This window comes from Prionailurus viverrinus, chromosome A3 (genome assembly GCF_022837055.1).
Source record: "Prionailurus viverrinus isolate Anna chromosome A3, UM_Priviv_1.0, whole genome shotgun sequence".
Classification (NCBI taxonomy): Eukaryota; Metazoa; Chordata; class Mammalia; order Carnivora; family Felidae; genus Prionailurus; species Prionailurus viverrinus.
In genome coordinates, this window is record NC_062563.1 from 110,688,992 (window position 1) to 110,704,791 (window position 15,800).

Here is a 15,800-nt window from a genome sequence, read left to right on the forward strand (position 1 = left end):
AATTGGAGGTTAATGGTATATCAGTTCTGTGGTTTATTTAATCACCTATTCTTGGGCTGTTAGTGTCTATTTCACATGCATTCTTTAGCTCCTGAAAACCTGTGCTTTTGTCTTAGAATATTGTACTATATTCCTCAGGGGATGAAGTAGTTCTGTGATTCTTTAGATTAATGGTGATTACAGATGTGACTTCAGAATAATAATTGTGAGTTCAGCTGATTTAAGTACTTAATTACTATTATTGAGCAGTGAGTAAACATGCCTGTCGGTGTTTCTATACCCTTAGACTGTTGTATCTAATATAATGGAATTAGGATATTCCTGTACAGTATGCACATTCCCAAGAATAAAACTGGCAGAAGGAGCCTATAGAGCTACTTTAAAGGCATAGGGATAGTTCATTGAAACTTTTGATATCAAAGAAGGACATGTGGGGTGGTTCAGTCAGTTAAGCATCCAACTTCAGCTCAGGTCATGATCTCATGTTTTGGTTTGTGAGTTTGAACCCTGTGGTGGGCTTTGTGCTGACAGCTTGGAGCCTGGAGACTTGCTTCCGATTCTGTGTGTCTCCTTCTCTCTCTGCCCCTCCCCCACTCACATGCTCTCTCTGTCTCTCAAAAATGAATAAATGTTAAAAAAAATTAAAGAGGGGCGCCTGGGTGGCTCAGTTGGTTAAGCATCCGACTTCGGCTCAGGTCACGATCTCACTGTCCATGAGTTCGAGCCCCGTGTCGGGCTCTGTGCTGACTGCTCAGAGCCCGGAGCCTGTTTCAGATTCTGTGTCTCGCTCTCTCTCTGACCCTCCCCCGTTCATGCTCTGTCTCTCTCTATCTCAAAAATAAATAAACGTTAAAAAAAATTAAAAAAAAATTAAAGAAAAAAGAAGGACATGGAAACTAACCAAGAATACTATCTCCATTAGGAAAAAAAAAATGATCAAAGTATTTATTGATAACTGTCTTAAGAATGGATGAATCCAAATATAAATAAAATTTAAAAATTTTGTGAAATAGTTAATAAAAGACTTTTTGAAATAAATGTATACTCATATTCCCGAAGAAGGAAGACCAATCATATATAATTTCTACTTCCCGAATTAAATTAAATTTTCCATTCAAGATTTTATTGGAATTCTTTTTACCATGACAGTATTTTTCTAAAGTTTATTTAGGATAAAAAGTAATCGAAAGCATTAAGTTAAAAGTCTGAAAAATAAGAGAAAGAGAGAAAAAAAAAGCTACAGTAATGGAAACTATATACTACTTAAACAGTAATAGAACCACAGTACTTTTAAGTATGTGGCTAAGGAAATGAGGAATAAAGGAGAATCATTTTTCAGAAATGGAGTTTAGAAGAGATGCCTAGTTGGCTCAGTCAGTTAAGCATCCAACTATTGATTTTGGCTTAGGTCATGATCTCATGGTTGTGAGACTGAGCTCCTTGTCAGACTCCTTGCTGGGTTGGGTTCTGTGCTGGGCATAGAGAGCCTGCTTAAGATTCTCTCTTCCTCTCTCAGATCCCCTCCCCTGCTCATGCTGGCATGCACTTTCTCTCTCTCTCAAACAAAGTGTTTAGAAAACAAGTTAAGCAGTGAAAGGGGCATTAACATAGACCTGGCACTTAATATCTGGTACCAGGATAAATTTCAGAGGAATTAAAGGTTAAGTATGAGATTCAAATCAAAGGAAAATTAGAATAAAATGGAATTGAATATTCATCATACTTACAGTGAGATACTTACAGATATCTCACTTTCAGATCAGGAAAAGGAAACACAAGGAAAAAGAACCATTTATGCATCAGGCTCTGTGCTGACAGCTCAGAGCCTGGAGCCTGCTTCGGATTCTGTGTCTCCCTCTCTCTCTGCCCCTCCCCTGCTCACGCTCTGTCTCTCTCTGTCTCAAAAATAAAAACATTTAGGGGCGCCTGGGTGGCGCAGTCGGTTAAGCGTCCGACTTCAGCCAGGTCACGATCTCGCGGTCCGTGAGTTCGAGCCCTGCGTCAGGCTCTGGGCTGATGGCTCAGAGCCTGGAACCTGTTTCCGATTCTGTGTCTCCCTCTCTCTCTGCCCCTTCCCCGTTCATGCTCTGTCTCTCTCTGTCCCAAAAATAAATAAACGTTGAAAAAAAAAATTAAAAAAAAAAATTAAAAAAAATTTTTTTAAAGAACCATTTATAGATTTGAGTTGAAAATTAAAATATTTACATATGTTAAAACAATATAAACAAAAATAAGATTGGGTAAATACTACACAAGTATTCTATAGGTTAATATCTTTATTCTGCAAAGAGTTCATGTATTGGCAAGAAAAACACTGATCTCTAAATATTTAGTCAAATGATACAAAAATAAACTTCACAAAAATTTTAAATTAGTAAACAGGCATGCGGGGAAATGTTCAAAATGTAGTAATAAAGACAGGTTAGTTATGTTGTTCAATTGGGAAAAATGAAATTGGTATTTGCAGTATAGATGAGGGTGTGGTAAAACTTCATAGAAATAGAGAACAATCAATGATTTCAGGCTTATAATTAGAAATGGGATTGAATTGTAACTAACACAGATAATACATATACACCAAAGTTTTTTTTTGTTTGTTTGTTTCCAAGAAAATATCTAACAGATCATTTATAGTTGAGCTTTGCTTAAAACTTGGATGTGACCGAAAGTGGTCACTCTTTGAATTCAGTCCAATTTCATGACACATCCAGAGGGTGGAGTGGGTGGAGTTTCTTTTGTTGTTGTTGTTGTCTTTAACATAAGCCAAAAATTCAGCTTCCTTTCCTTGAAGATTTGAAATGCGTCCAACATTTATATTACATTGAGATTGGTTCTGTTTTATTCACCTTTCTATCCCCGCAAATGCCTTAGTCTCAGTAGACATTTTTTAAAGGACACATTGTACTTTTACTGCTGAAAACAATACTGTAGATAATCTATAGTGGTAGTTCCCTCTAGTGATGAAATGACTTCAAGAAAGAAATAAGCAGATAAGCACCAATATTCTTTTCTGATCCATTTCATGTATCAGTTCCTTAGTTGTGTCCAATCTGCTCTGACTAGTTTAGATTTTCAGATATTTAGTTCAAAGAACTCTTTCTTCCTGGGATTGTGCAAAAGGCCAGCTTCTTGAAATACTTGAAATTCTCAAAGTTATTCACTCTGAGGACATCAGTGAACTTTTTCCTTTTTCCTTGTAAAAATGTAGATTAGCACGATTTAAATAGCAGATATTATAGCTCCAATATCTAATTTTAATGTAAGAATGTAGATTAGCACTACTTAATTGGCAGATATTATAGTTCCAATATCTAATTTTAATGTATAAGATTAAATTAAACCAGTGATTTTGATCCCTGACAACCTTTAGCAATATCTGGAGACTTTTTTTGGTTGTCACTAATGGGGAGAGAGGGAGTGCTACTGGCATCTGAAGGGTAGAGGGCAGGGATGTTACTCTGATGTACCAGGAAGCCCCCCACAGCAAAGAATTATCTGACCCCAAATGCTAGTAGTGCTGAAGTTGAAAAACCCTGAGTTAAACTATGTAGAAATAGAATTTCTGAACTTTGGAGAAATAAAAAAAACTTCTGTTACTATTGTAGGGTCATATTAGGGGTGCCTGGGTGGCACAGTCTGTTGAGCCTAGGACTTCAGCTCAGGTCATGATCTCACGGTTCCTGTATTTGAGCCCCGAATCAGGCTCTCTGCTATCAGCACTGAGCCTGCTTCAGATCCTCTGTCCCCCTCTCTCTCTGCCCCTCCCCCACTCACACACTCTCTCAAAAATAAACAAACGTTAAAAAAATTGAATAAGTAGTGAATATGAATATCTTGATGTGAATTGTAGCTTGAGAGCTTTCAGGTAGGATTTCTAGTTTGGCTTGGGTGTGTTTAAGTATAGTATACAGTTTCTGTTGTGAGCATGGAAATAATTGTACAATGTAAATCTTAATTTTTATTGAAATCTAGTTGACATGCAATTTATATTAGTTTCAGGAATGAATGTAAATTTTTAGACTTACACATTAGATTCCTCTATCTACATAGTAGCTTATAAAGCAGACTTAGCAACACACAGTATCTCTGCCCTCTAGGAGTTTATCCACTGAAGAGAATTCTTAAACTGGTGAAACTCAGAGGGCTAGTGAGAGTGGCTGTCAGGAGAACTGAGAAGGCAGACAGATCTGACCAGGAGGTAGAGTTGGGGTTGAGCCAAGCAGAAACCGGACCTCTGCTAGGAGGTCACTATCAAAGAGTCAAATTACAATGAATGAGCAAATCAAAACGGAGGGAACAGGTCAGAAGCTTTGCCCATCTTACAGTGATTGTGCATGGATTCTCAATGTCAAAATTACATTAGTGTTTAAACCTGTACTGTTATTTTTTGTTATTGGCATATGTTTAAAAAAATAATCCAAGAAAGAGGTAGCACTGTTCTAAAGCCAAAGAGACAGACTCAGTTGGAGATTTTGAATTCTTTCACTTTCTTGCTTTATGATTATAGACTCTTTTCAGGTCAGTTACTTCAGATTTGTGTGTGTGTGTGTGTGTGTGTGTGTGTGTGTGTGTGTGTGTGTGTGTGTGTTTTATTTTGGGGGAGGGAAGGGCAGAGAGAAAGGGGGAGAGAGAACCTTAAGCAGGCTTCACACTGTCCGCACAGAGCCCAACACGGGGCTCGATCCTATGAACTGTGAGATCTTGACCTGAGCTGAAATCAAGAGTTAAACACTTAACCAACTGAGCCACCCAGGTGCCCCTTCAGATCTTGATCTGCAAAATGGGGATCATGATTCCTACCTTCATTAAAAAGTTATGGTGATAAATGTAAAGCCCTTAATTCAGTGTCTGGCATATAATTAGTACCCTCAAAATAGTAATACTCAGTTTTAAAATTTCTCTATCTGGGAAGATCATCGATACTGTAGTGTTCTTAAATTTTTAGTAAATACCAAAGCATGTATAGCATTCTTTCAATACACTGACATTGCTTTACTTATGCTTTTTGATTTTAGTATTTAGCATATGACAAACTATAAAAAATAGAGACTAAGTGTTTATTAGAGGGCTGGGATTACTCGTTTTAGGAGTTTTGAGGAAATTAAATGAGGTAGCCTATGATGAGTGCTTTACATGATGCCTGGTGCATAGTAACTACTCTCAGTGTTAGTTCCCCACCTTCTTGATTTCATATTGCCAAGAAGCTTAGAAAATAGCACTGTGATGCTACTGCTATTGTGTTAATTTGTTGAATGAATATAATAGATGTAATAGGAGTAGGAAAGGAAATTGGCCAACAGCAATTCATTTTAAGCTGTGATGGTGTTTACTGAAATTGAAATGAATCTTACTAGAGCAGACTCTGCTTTTAGCTGATTTAAAACATTTGTTTTTAGTTTTGACCATTTACATGACACTAGACCTAAAGAGTCTTTGGTTATGTATCCTAGTTTAGGAGTGATTTTGGTCTATTCGCCAACTGAATACATTGTTTCTGCAGACATGGATTAGGTATAATTTTCAGGTCCTGCCAAAGTAGAGCGAAAACCCCAGCTGTATCTTTTGTTTTCTGGAAACCGGTTGTCATTATGTATTGGGTTTTTTGTTTTTTGTTTTTGTTTTTGTTTTTTTTTTCTGCTCTATTCTTTCTACTACAGCTGTGTTGCAGTGGCTAGGTGACATCTAGCCTGCATTTTTGTCTTGGCAAAATAGTGCCAGGCAACCATTACTAATCTGGAGGCTCAAACTGGAAGAAAGGTTTTTTTTTTTTAATTCTTCTGGATATTCAGGTTAAGATGTTGGATAGACTAGAAAGTTCCAGGAAGTTTGAATGAAAGATAATCAGAACAAATAGCAAAACAAGGAAAAAAGGTAATGGAAAAAGATCACTCTGGTTTGTGTCAAAGAGAAATGGTGTTAAATGAAGCAGCTCCTCTACTATGTCATATCCAGAAAATACTGGGTTGGAGATTAATAATGAAAGTGAAGAATAAGTTCAGAGTATGGGCACCTGGGTGGCTCAGTCAGTTAAGCGTCTGACTTGTGCTCAGGTCATGATCTTGGGGTTTGTGAGTTTGAGCCCTGTGTTGGTCACTGTGCTGACAGCTCAGAGCCTGGAGCCTGCTTCAGATTCTCTTTCCTTCTCTCTCTGCTTCTCCCCACTGGAGTGCACTCTCTCTCTCTTAAAAACAAATACACATTAAAAAAAAATTTTTTTAAGAATAAATTCAGAGTAAACATTGAATAATTTTCTCATTGACTCATCTAGACCCTAGTGCCTACTATCTGTATATAAAAATAGGCATTGGGAGCCCCTGGGTGGCTCAGTCAATTAAGTGTCCTACTCTTGATCTCAGCTCAGGTCATGATGTCAGGGTTTGTGAGTTCAAGCCCCGCATTGGGCTCTGTGCTGACGGTGCAGAGCCTGCTTGGGATTCTCCCTCCCTTTCTCTCTGCCCCTTCGCTGCCTGTACTCTCTATCTCAAAAATAAATAAATAAACAAAATACATGAATAAAAGAAATAGTCTTTGAAATTCTTCTCTTCAACTACATACTTTCCCTAAAAATGATGTTAAGTAGTATATTTGTTTCTGGGAATTATATTAGTGTGAAACTCATTACCTTTGCTCTGTAATCAACAGGTTTTTTTTTTTTTTTCCAGTAAGTTAAATACCAACTTCTAGGTACTGGATGTCCAGTAGGGAGCATGAAAAGAGAATGCCCTTGCCCTTGTGGAGCTTATTTACTATGACCTGGTTTATTATTAGACTTTCTATGATTTACTTGACATCAGACTTTAAAATTACCTTAGTATTCAGCTTCTCAAATTAAGTGAATACAGATAAACCTGTGGCACTGAGAATGTTCTATATCTTGAGCTGGGTGGTAGTTACATGGGTGTGTGTGTGTGTATGTGTATAGGTATCTATTCTAATTAAGATTATTGCATTTTACTCATTATGTTTCAATGTAAACTGTTTTTATTAAAATTAGATGTCCATTGAAACACTCCAGTGGTTTCCCTTTGCACGTAGAAAATCCCATAGTCCTTTAAAAAGGTGTACAGTAATAAATTTTTGTTCAGATAATGTTAAATTCTGAAGCTTGTTAACGTGTAAAAATTGTATTTGACCAAGTAGAATTAAAAACTTGAAAACTTCTACCTCATCTAACATTTTACTGATAGAATTTTATGACATGACATGAATTTTATGACATGAACTTTAAACTGTTCACATTAAATATCTCTCAAGTTATAGTATTGCTTGAAGGAGTTTTATTTGCAAGTATTGGGAACTTTTAATTACAAACAAATTAATACTATCAAAAGTAGCTTCCATAAAATGGCTATCGAAAGATAAGATCTGTTTTTTATTATTGAAGTTGTCTTTACTGCAACAGTAAAGATGTACAGAATTCGTGAAGTGGGCAAAGAGAGCAGTGCATAAGGGGTGAGAATTTCACTTACAATGAAATTCCATTACTCTCCCATATGGACTGGGAAAAGACTTCATTTGGCACAATCTGTAGAAAGCAAGTGTAGAAATGCCTGGGGCAATTTGGAATGAAGTCAAATTAAAGGCCTATTTTGCGCTACCTTGCTAGCTCTTTTGCTGTTTCTTTCATTTCCTCTTTTCTTCTCTTAATCAAGGCTGAGGTAGGCTAGGGAAGGAAATACGGGCATGTCTAGTTTTCAGAACTTTCTTAACTTCCTTCCGCATTTTCCAGTCTCTCAATATTCTTGACCCCTTTGTTGCCCAGAGCAGGGTTTCTCAGTTTCAGCACTATCAACATTTTGGGATGGATAATTCTTCGTTCTCTGAAGTGTCCTGTGCCTCAGAGGATGTTTAGCCACACCCCTGGTCTCTAACCCCTTGATGCCAGTACATCACATTGTAACAACCCAAGTGTCTCAAGACATCACCACATACTTTCTGGGGGAAAAAACTGCCCTGATTGAGAACCTTAGTTTAGGATATGAATAGCCCTTGACAATAACTGACAGTTACTAAGCGTGTTACCACCTCTGCTGCTCTTTTAATCTTGTTGCAAAATTGCTTTCTTCCCTATGAAAGTAGAATGCTTAGAAAGCATTATACCATTTTATTAGCTAAGACTTGCATTCTGGTTGATAAAGAGAAAGCCCAATGAAAACAGTGGATTCATAAATATAATCAAGAACTGATTTTCATTAGTTTACTAGAATATTTCTTCCTCTTAAAATTATACAACTTTGAAAGGGAAAAAAAGTTCTCTTTTGTTCTTTATTCTGCTGGAGTCTGGCTTAGGTAAACACACTGTTGCTTTGGTAAAGCTCCCTTTTTCTGTATAGGATGTTTTATTGCATCAGATCATTTGAGAAATTCAACATATATACTGTTAAATAAACAGGGTGTTTTTTGTGTGTGTGTTTGATATGTTGTTCAGGACTTATTAAGTATCTCCCACATAATGAGATGCATTTTGAAGAATGGTTGGATTTGGAGTTTTAAAGATCTGTCAAACCATTAGAAATGGGCAAAGAATATGAATAACCAGTGTAGAGAAAAGGAAATACAGGTGTCCCTTAAGCATGTAAAAAATGTTCAACTTCTTGGGGCACCTGAGTAGCTCAGTCATTTAAGCACCTGACTTCAGCTCAGGTTGTGATCTCATGGTTCCATGAGTTCCGGCCCTGCATCAAGGCCCCACATCAACAGTGGGGAGCTCTCTGTGTCCTAAGAGTGAAGAGCCTGCTTCAGATCCTGTCTTCTTCTCTCTCTGCCCCCTCTTGCTAGTGTGCATGCACTCTCTCTCAAAAATAAGCAAACATTTAAAATGTTCAACTTCTCATAATTAAAACTATACTGAAATACCATGTTTTACCTAATATTAACAGATTTGCTAAGGATTAAATTGTGTCTCTCCACCCCAACCCCCTACATCCATATGTTGAAGCCCTAACCTTCACCTAGTGTGACTTTGGAGATAGGACTTTTAGGAAGTAATTAAAGTTAAATGAAGTCATAGAGTTGTAGTTCGATAGGATTGGTGGCTTTATAAGAAGAGGAAGAGAGAAAGAGGTTTGTCTCTCTCTCTCCCCATGTGCATTTTGGAAGGAGAGTTCATCTGAGCACTTAGCGAAGAAAGCTGCTGTCTACAAGTCAGGAAGAGGCCTCTCACTAGAACTTGACCGTGCTAGTACCCTGGTCTCAGGACTCTAGCTCCCAGCAATTTGAGAAAATAAGTTTGTGTTGTTTAAGCTACTCAGTCTATATTTTGTTATGCAGCCTAAGCTAATACAACACTACAAACTAGAATGTGGAAAAAACAAGCACTCAGTTTATTACTTATGGAAATATAACTTGGTATGACCTCTATAAAGAGAATTTTGGCAATATCTAAAAATATCAAATGTGGATGTTCTTAGACCTAGCAAATCTACTTTTAGGAAGTAGTCCTAATCATATACTCAAAAAGTAGAAAAGGTAAGTATGTAAGATTATATATTGGGTGTTGTTTGTAATAAAGGATCTGAGGGACACCTGGGTGGCTGTCGGTTAAACCTCTGACTCTTGATTTTAGCTCAGGTCATGATCTCACAGTTGGTGGTTTTGAGCCCCACATTGGGCTCCACTCTGAGTGTGTAGCCTACTTGGGATTCTTTCTCCCCCTAGCTCTTTGCCCCTCCCCTGCTCGTATGTGCACATGCACCCACACACACTCTCTCTCAAAATAAATAAACTTAAAAAAAAGATTTGAAACAGTAGCTAAGATTTATAGAGTGCCCAAAATGGATCAGGAGTTCTAACTTTTTGTGTGTATTCATTCATTAATTCTGATGACAGCCTTATGAAGTGGGTACTATTTTACAGATAGAGAAACTGAGGTTAAGTAAGTTAGCCACAGTTAAATAGTAAGTGAAATGATCAGGATTTGAACTCAGCAGTTTGGGCTTAGTTTTATTCCTTGATCCATATCCCATCAGTGGGAAACTGGTAAAATAAAACTATGCAATTGTAAAAATAAATTAAAAGAATAGAATAGGAAAGAAAGGAAGAAAGGAGAGAAAGAAGGAAAGAAAAAGGGAAGAGGGATGGCTGGGTGGCTCAGTTGGTTAAGTGTCCAACTTTGGCTCATGTCATGATTTAGTGGTTCGTGAGCTGGAGCCCCACATCGGGCCCTCTGCTGTCAGTGCAGAGCCTGCTTTGGATCCTCTGCCTCCCTCTTTCTTTCTGCCCCTCTCCTACATGCGTGCCATGCACTCTCTCTCAAAAATAAATTTAAAAAAGAATAAGAACATTTTATGCATAAAATATCTTCAGAAGGATGCTAGGGAAAACTGGCAACAGTGTTGACTATGGCAGGGATAACTGGAAACTCAGGCATAGATTTTGTACTCTACTCTCCTGTACTGTAAAAATTTTGAACCATGTGAAAAAATTGCCTATTAAAAAATAAATAAAATTCTATTTTTAAAGAGTGTATATTGTATCCCAAAGTATTAGTAAATATCTGTGAGGCCATGTGTGTGTGTGTGTGTGTTTAAAAATGATTAGATGAATAAATAAATGGGGGAAAATAGATAAATCTCACATGCAGAAGAACTCCCAATAATTTATATAGATACTCTGCCTTCAAGGAGAAGGAATGTAACTTGCCATTCCTTAAGGGTGGACTGCACACGGCGACTTCCTTCCAAAGAGCACAGTATTAGGGGTTCAGAGGAAATAGCTTTGCAGTGAAGAAACTTGACAAATACTACCTTAGCCAGATAATCAAGGTCTATATCAGTAGCAATAAATCATGTTGGTAGTAGGTACACTTGATATGATGTGAGGAGAATGGCACTTTACCTTTGCGGTCTTCTTCCCCAAAACTCATAATTCCATTTTAATTATGAGAAAAACATCAGATATGTTTTAATGGTGGCATCCTCACACAATACAGCAAAGTCTGAGAAAGCATTGTCACAGCCAAAAGTGGCCTAAGAAGACATCACAGTGAAAGATAATGTGGTATCCTGTGTAGGATCCTGGGACATAAAAAGGAAATTGAGTAAAAACTCAGGAAACTTGAATAAAGTATGGACTTTAGTTAATGAGAATGTATCAATATTAGTTCATTAAGTTGTAATTAATGTACCATACTAATATAAGATGTTGATAATAGGGGAAACTAGGTGTGGGGTATATGAGATCTCTATGTATTATCCCAGTTTTTCTGTAACTAAAACTGTTCTTAAAAACAAAATCTGTTTTTTAAAAAGAGTATACATAACAAATGTATTGAATAATGTAAAAGTAAACTTGAAATTCAGATGTCCATGCCTCATTCCACAGAACTTAACCATAAACTTGGGAAGAGAGCCTTAGTATATTTCATTTTAAGGTCCACCGGTGATTCTAGTGTATGGTTAGAATTGAGACATGGCTTAAGAATTTACTCTTGCTTGAAAATCTTATTTCTGGGGGCGCCTGGGTGGCTCAGTTGGTTAAGCCTCTGACTCTTGATTTTGGTTCAGGTCATGATCTCACAGTGGGATTGAGCCCCATGTTGGGCTATGCACTGACGCGTGGAGCCTGATTCTCTCTCTCCCTCTCTCTGCACCGCCCCTGCTCACTCATTCACATACACACACACACACACACACACACACACACACACACACACACACACACACACATACTCTCTCTCTCTCTCTCTCTCTCTCTCTCTAAAAATAAACATTAAAAAAATCTTATTTCTGAATTTTTAAAAATGATGAATAGTCAATACCTGTATATTCAAATCATTTGGTTTTGGGGTTTTTATGGGGACATTTTCTCAGTATAATCTTTTTTAGATCTTTTAAACTGTGTGCTCATGGTTTATTTCCCTGTTTCTTCTTTTTAGATGTTTATCTTTAGTGTACACATGCCTTAAGACTTCAAAATGTTTTTAAAGCTTGGGTACATTGTTTCTGTGATGGTCAGTATTTAATATTCTCTTGCTTTTTTTCAGGCCCTACTTTCTGTTACTTCATTTTGTGCTGACTCTTCACTTTCAGATGATTCTTAAATATTCCACGAAAGACACCTAGAAGTCATAATTGGTGAATAGCAGAAATCTATTTTTTACAAGCTATTTAATACACTTTCCTCTCTTGGAATTCTGTAATTTCTCAAACATATAGATGAAGAAAGTATGTAAACATTTGCTAGTCCAGAAAATTACTTCATTCTTTATCATTGAGGGCTTTCCAACCTGGTACACAAATGCTTATTTCAAGTAAATATTCTTAATACTCCCTATCATTTTTTTTATTTGCTCTTCAGTTTCTTAATGCCAGTATGGATTCACTAGGTCATGTGTTTATCAAGAAGATTATTTTATACACATTTTTTTTTCTCAGCCACACATTTTTAAACGTTTTTCTTCTGTCATTAATGTATTTATTTATTAGCTCTTTAGTTATTGGGACTTCTGGGCTGGTCAAAACAATGCTAATGATCCCTGTAATTTGCCCAAGATAGATTTTAGAAGTGTTCTTTCTTGTCTTGCTTTCCGTCTTCTTACTGAATAGTCCAGACCCTGATGCCTCTTTCCTGACCAATGGCTTCAGCCTTCTTTAGGAGCTTGCTCTGGTCTCATCCTGTTTCTTTTTAAGATACAGATTTGATCATGTCACTGCCTTGTTCTGGTATTCTTTCTCTCTCCTCCCCACCCCCTAACGTATGGGATATGGGCCCCTAGCATTTACTGATCATGGTACTATTTTATAACATCAAGTAATTTAATTTTAACAAGAATCCTATAAAGCCAGTACCCTTTTTATTCCAAATTTATAGACAAGAAGCTGAGCATAGGGAGGTTAAGTAGCTTATCTAAGGTTCTATAGTTAGTAGGTGGCAAAGCCTGAACCCCATTCTGTTGACTCCCGAGTTTCTTTAAGTATAGCCCCCTTTGAGCTCCTGTGTGCATTTTTGCCCTCTTTCTGCACAGCCGTCCCCTCATTCTTCAGTCATAGGGGTCCACTTACTTTGTCCCATTTACCTTGTATTTTCTCAGCTATGACCCTTGTACTTTCACTTTCACTTTCTGCCCATAGAAACCCTGCTTTTCTTTTCATGATTCTCTTCAAATATCACTGTTAAAGTGACATTCCACCTTCCCAGTTAAAGTTTTTTATGCCCTCTTCTAGAATTTTATTTATTTTTCATTTTTGTCATTTCCATTATCAGGTTATATATTTATTTCCATCTTCCTACTAGATTGTAAGTTTCTGGGAGGGGAGGGGCTGTCTTACCTTTAGAAACCATGGGGCCAATGCCTTGCACATAGAAGACATGCAGAAATGTGAATTTTTACAAGGAATTTTATTCATACAAATATTTTGTTAGATATTTTTATAAGGATGGAAAGTGGAATCTTTTTTGTTAATACTTAAGAATTGTTGGAACTAATTTATGGAGATTTTCTAATTTGATGATACTTCATAAAATTTTAATTTCAAGTTTTAATATTAAATAAAACTCCATTTTTGATTCTGTACTTTTCTTTTCTTTTAAGTTTGTTTATTTTGAGAAGGGGAGTGGGGAACAGAGGATCCAAAGTGGGCTCTGTGCTGACAGCAGAGAGCCTGATGCGGGGCTTGAACCCACCAACCGTGAGATCATGACCTGAGCTGAAGTTGGGCACTCAACAAACTGAGCCACCCAGGCACCCCTACTTTTATATTTTCAGTTGAAAATTATGTACCGTTAGGTATATGTTTAAAGCATATTATAAAGTTTTGGAAGTATTATTGGTAACTCAGATAATTGAAAGGAGAAGATTCTGATATAAGATATCAGAAGATATAAGAAGAATCTGATATAAAGATTCTGAATATTTCTGTACTTTTTCATTATTTACTCAGGCTTAAAAAAATTCAAATCAACTCAAATTTCTAATTAAGTCATTATTTAAAATTTTTTTAATTTAGTATTTTCCAATAAAATTTAGACCTTCTTAGAGAAATATACAAGAATTTTTAATGGGAAAATTAAATTCAGAAGATAAGGAGAAGGTATCTCCACCTAAAACACATGCCTAAGATCCTAGACTCACGCTGGAAGTGAACTACATATTTGACTTTGCTTTTTCCAGTGGGCAAAGTAAACATGATTAGTTACATGATCAAATTGTTCATATTCTAAAACCAACCAGATAAGTGTCTTTTATGAGTCCTCACAAAGAAGGGCTACCATATGAAGTAGGTCCGTGTCCTCAGTAACATCCCTGCAATAGATACATTTATGGTTTAGTATGACATACATATCAGACCATTCAGTGCAGGCCAGTGACCTACTATATAGCCCATCAAAGGATACTCTGTGAGGAGCCAAAATAAGTCAACGAGAGTGTACAATCCTGAGATAAACTAATTTGAAATACTTTGAGCAGCATTTCCCAAGGCACTGATATTTTAGAAGATGGTCTTGATTTTGATTTAGAAATTAAAGTTATTTTGTGAGGCAAAGACTTACAAGTTTCCCTTACATAACTTTATTAACTATAAAAACTTTTAGAGCTCATACCTTCATATTTTTAGTCCTTGGTATGCCAGTCCCCAAAGTGTCAGCTCTGTAGTCACAAACTGTAGAAGCCTTGAAATAATATACATAGGGTATATATGAACAGATCTGCAAGTCTGCTCTGGCCAAAGGTTTTTTAAGAGGAAAGTATTAGGTAAATGCTGGAGGCTGTAGGTGCATTTGTCAAAAATATTGGAATTGATACTCTTGTGACTATAGTTTGGGAATTGCTAACCTTCTACCAGCACTATTCAGTAGAGTTTCCTGTGATGGTGAAAGTGTTCTGTATCTGCACATTCCAAAATGGTAGCCAAGCCAGTAGCCGAGGTGGTGATTGAGCACATGTAATGTAGCTAGAGTGACTGAGGAACTGAACTTTTAATTTTATTTAATTTTAATTAAAATAACTGCATGTGGCTAGTAGCTAGAGAGGAAGCTCGGTTCTAGAGGACAGGAAAGAATGCTGATCTCTCAGGCTGTGTGAGATAGAGTAGCAGCTAAGTTCAAGATTATATTCTTCATCAATAACTGAATAAAGAAATCCTGTGTTTTTAAGAGACATGAGCTTTTACTAAAGATAATGATTATACTTAAGTTTGCTGTTTTGTTTTTGAGCTTGACAATTAACCAAGGATGCTTGAGTCCATGGTTGATCTTTTAGATATTAATACAATTGTTTTCAGACCGTGTTAGGCTAAAAACTACACTTAAAATTATTTCATAAGATTGAGACATTTACTTATAAAACTGGAAACCTGTGGGTATACTGATATAAGACTGTTTTCTTGTAGTTTCCAGAGTGTGGATTCTTTGGCATGTATGACAAAATTCTTCTCTTTCGCCATGACATGAACTCAGAAAATATTTTGCAGCTGATTACCTCAGCAGATGAAATACATGAAGGAGACCTAGTAGAAGTTGTTCTTTCAGGTAAGTAGCTTCTTTTATTTTGTTGCCTTTTTTTTCCCAACAAGCATTATTTTTTGTGCTAAATGCTGTGTTCTGTTATAGTCTTTATACTATAGTTGCTTAACTTCTTTCATCTATTGTAATGGCTACCAGGTGATTTTTACTTTCAGGAAGGTTATATCACAGATGACACAGTAGGAGAATAAGCCCTGAATTGTTTATTTGAGTGTTACTAAGCTAAGGGAATTATCATTTGAACTGGCAGAAGAATATATACTCTTTGAAATAAATTGAAATAAAACAATTATACTAAAATTCAGTTCGCTTATCCCCATTTCTATGAAGAGCATGGA

General features: G+C 36.6%; 1 protein-coding gene across 3 annotated transcripts in view; it reads left to right on the forward strand.

Annotated features, from left to right (window-relative positions):
• The window catches only part of PRKD3 (protein kinase D3), an 87,932-nt gene that overhangs the window by 26,158 nt on the left and 45,974 nt on the right, over positions 1 to 15,800 (forward strand). For all 3 annotated transcript variants that reach the window (XR_007151264.1, XM_047854606.1, XM_047854607.1), the window contains exon 3: positions 15,330 to 15,468. Coding sequence is in view for 2 of the 3 variants with exons in the window: in XM_047854606.1 (XP_047710562.1) it covers positions 15,330 to 15,468 (139 nt within the window). In the remaining variant the exon portion in view is untranslated. The remainder of the gene's footprint in view (positions 1 to 15,329; positions 15,469 to 15,800) is intronic.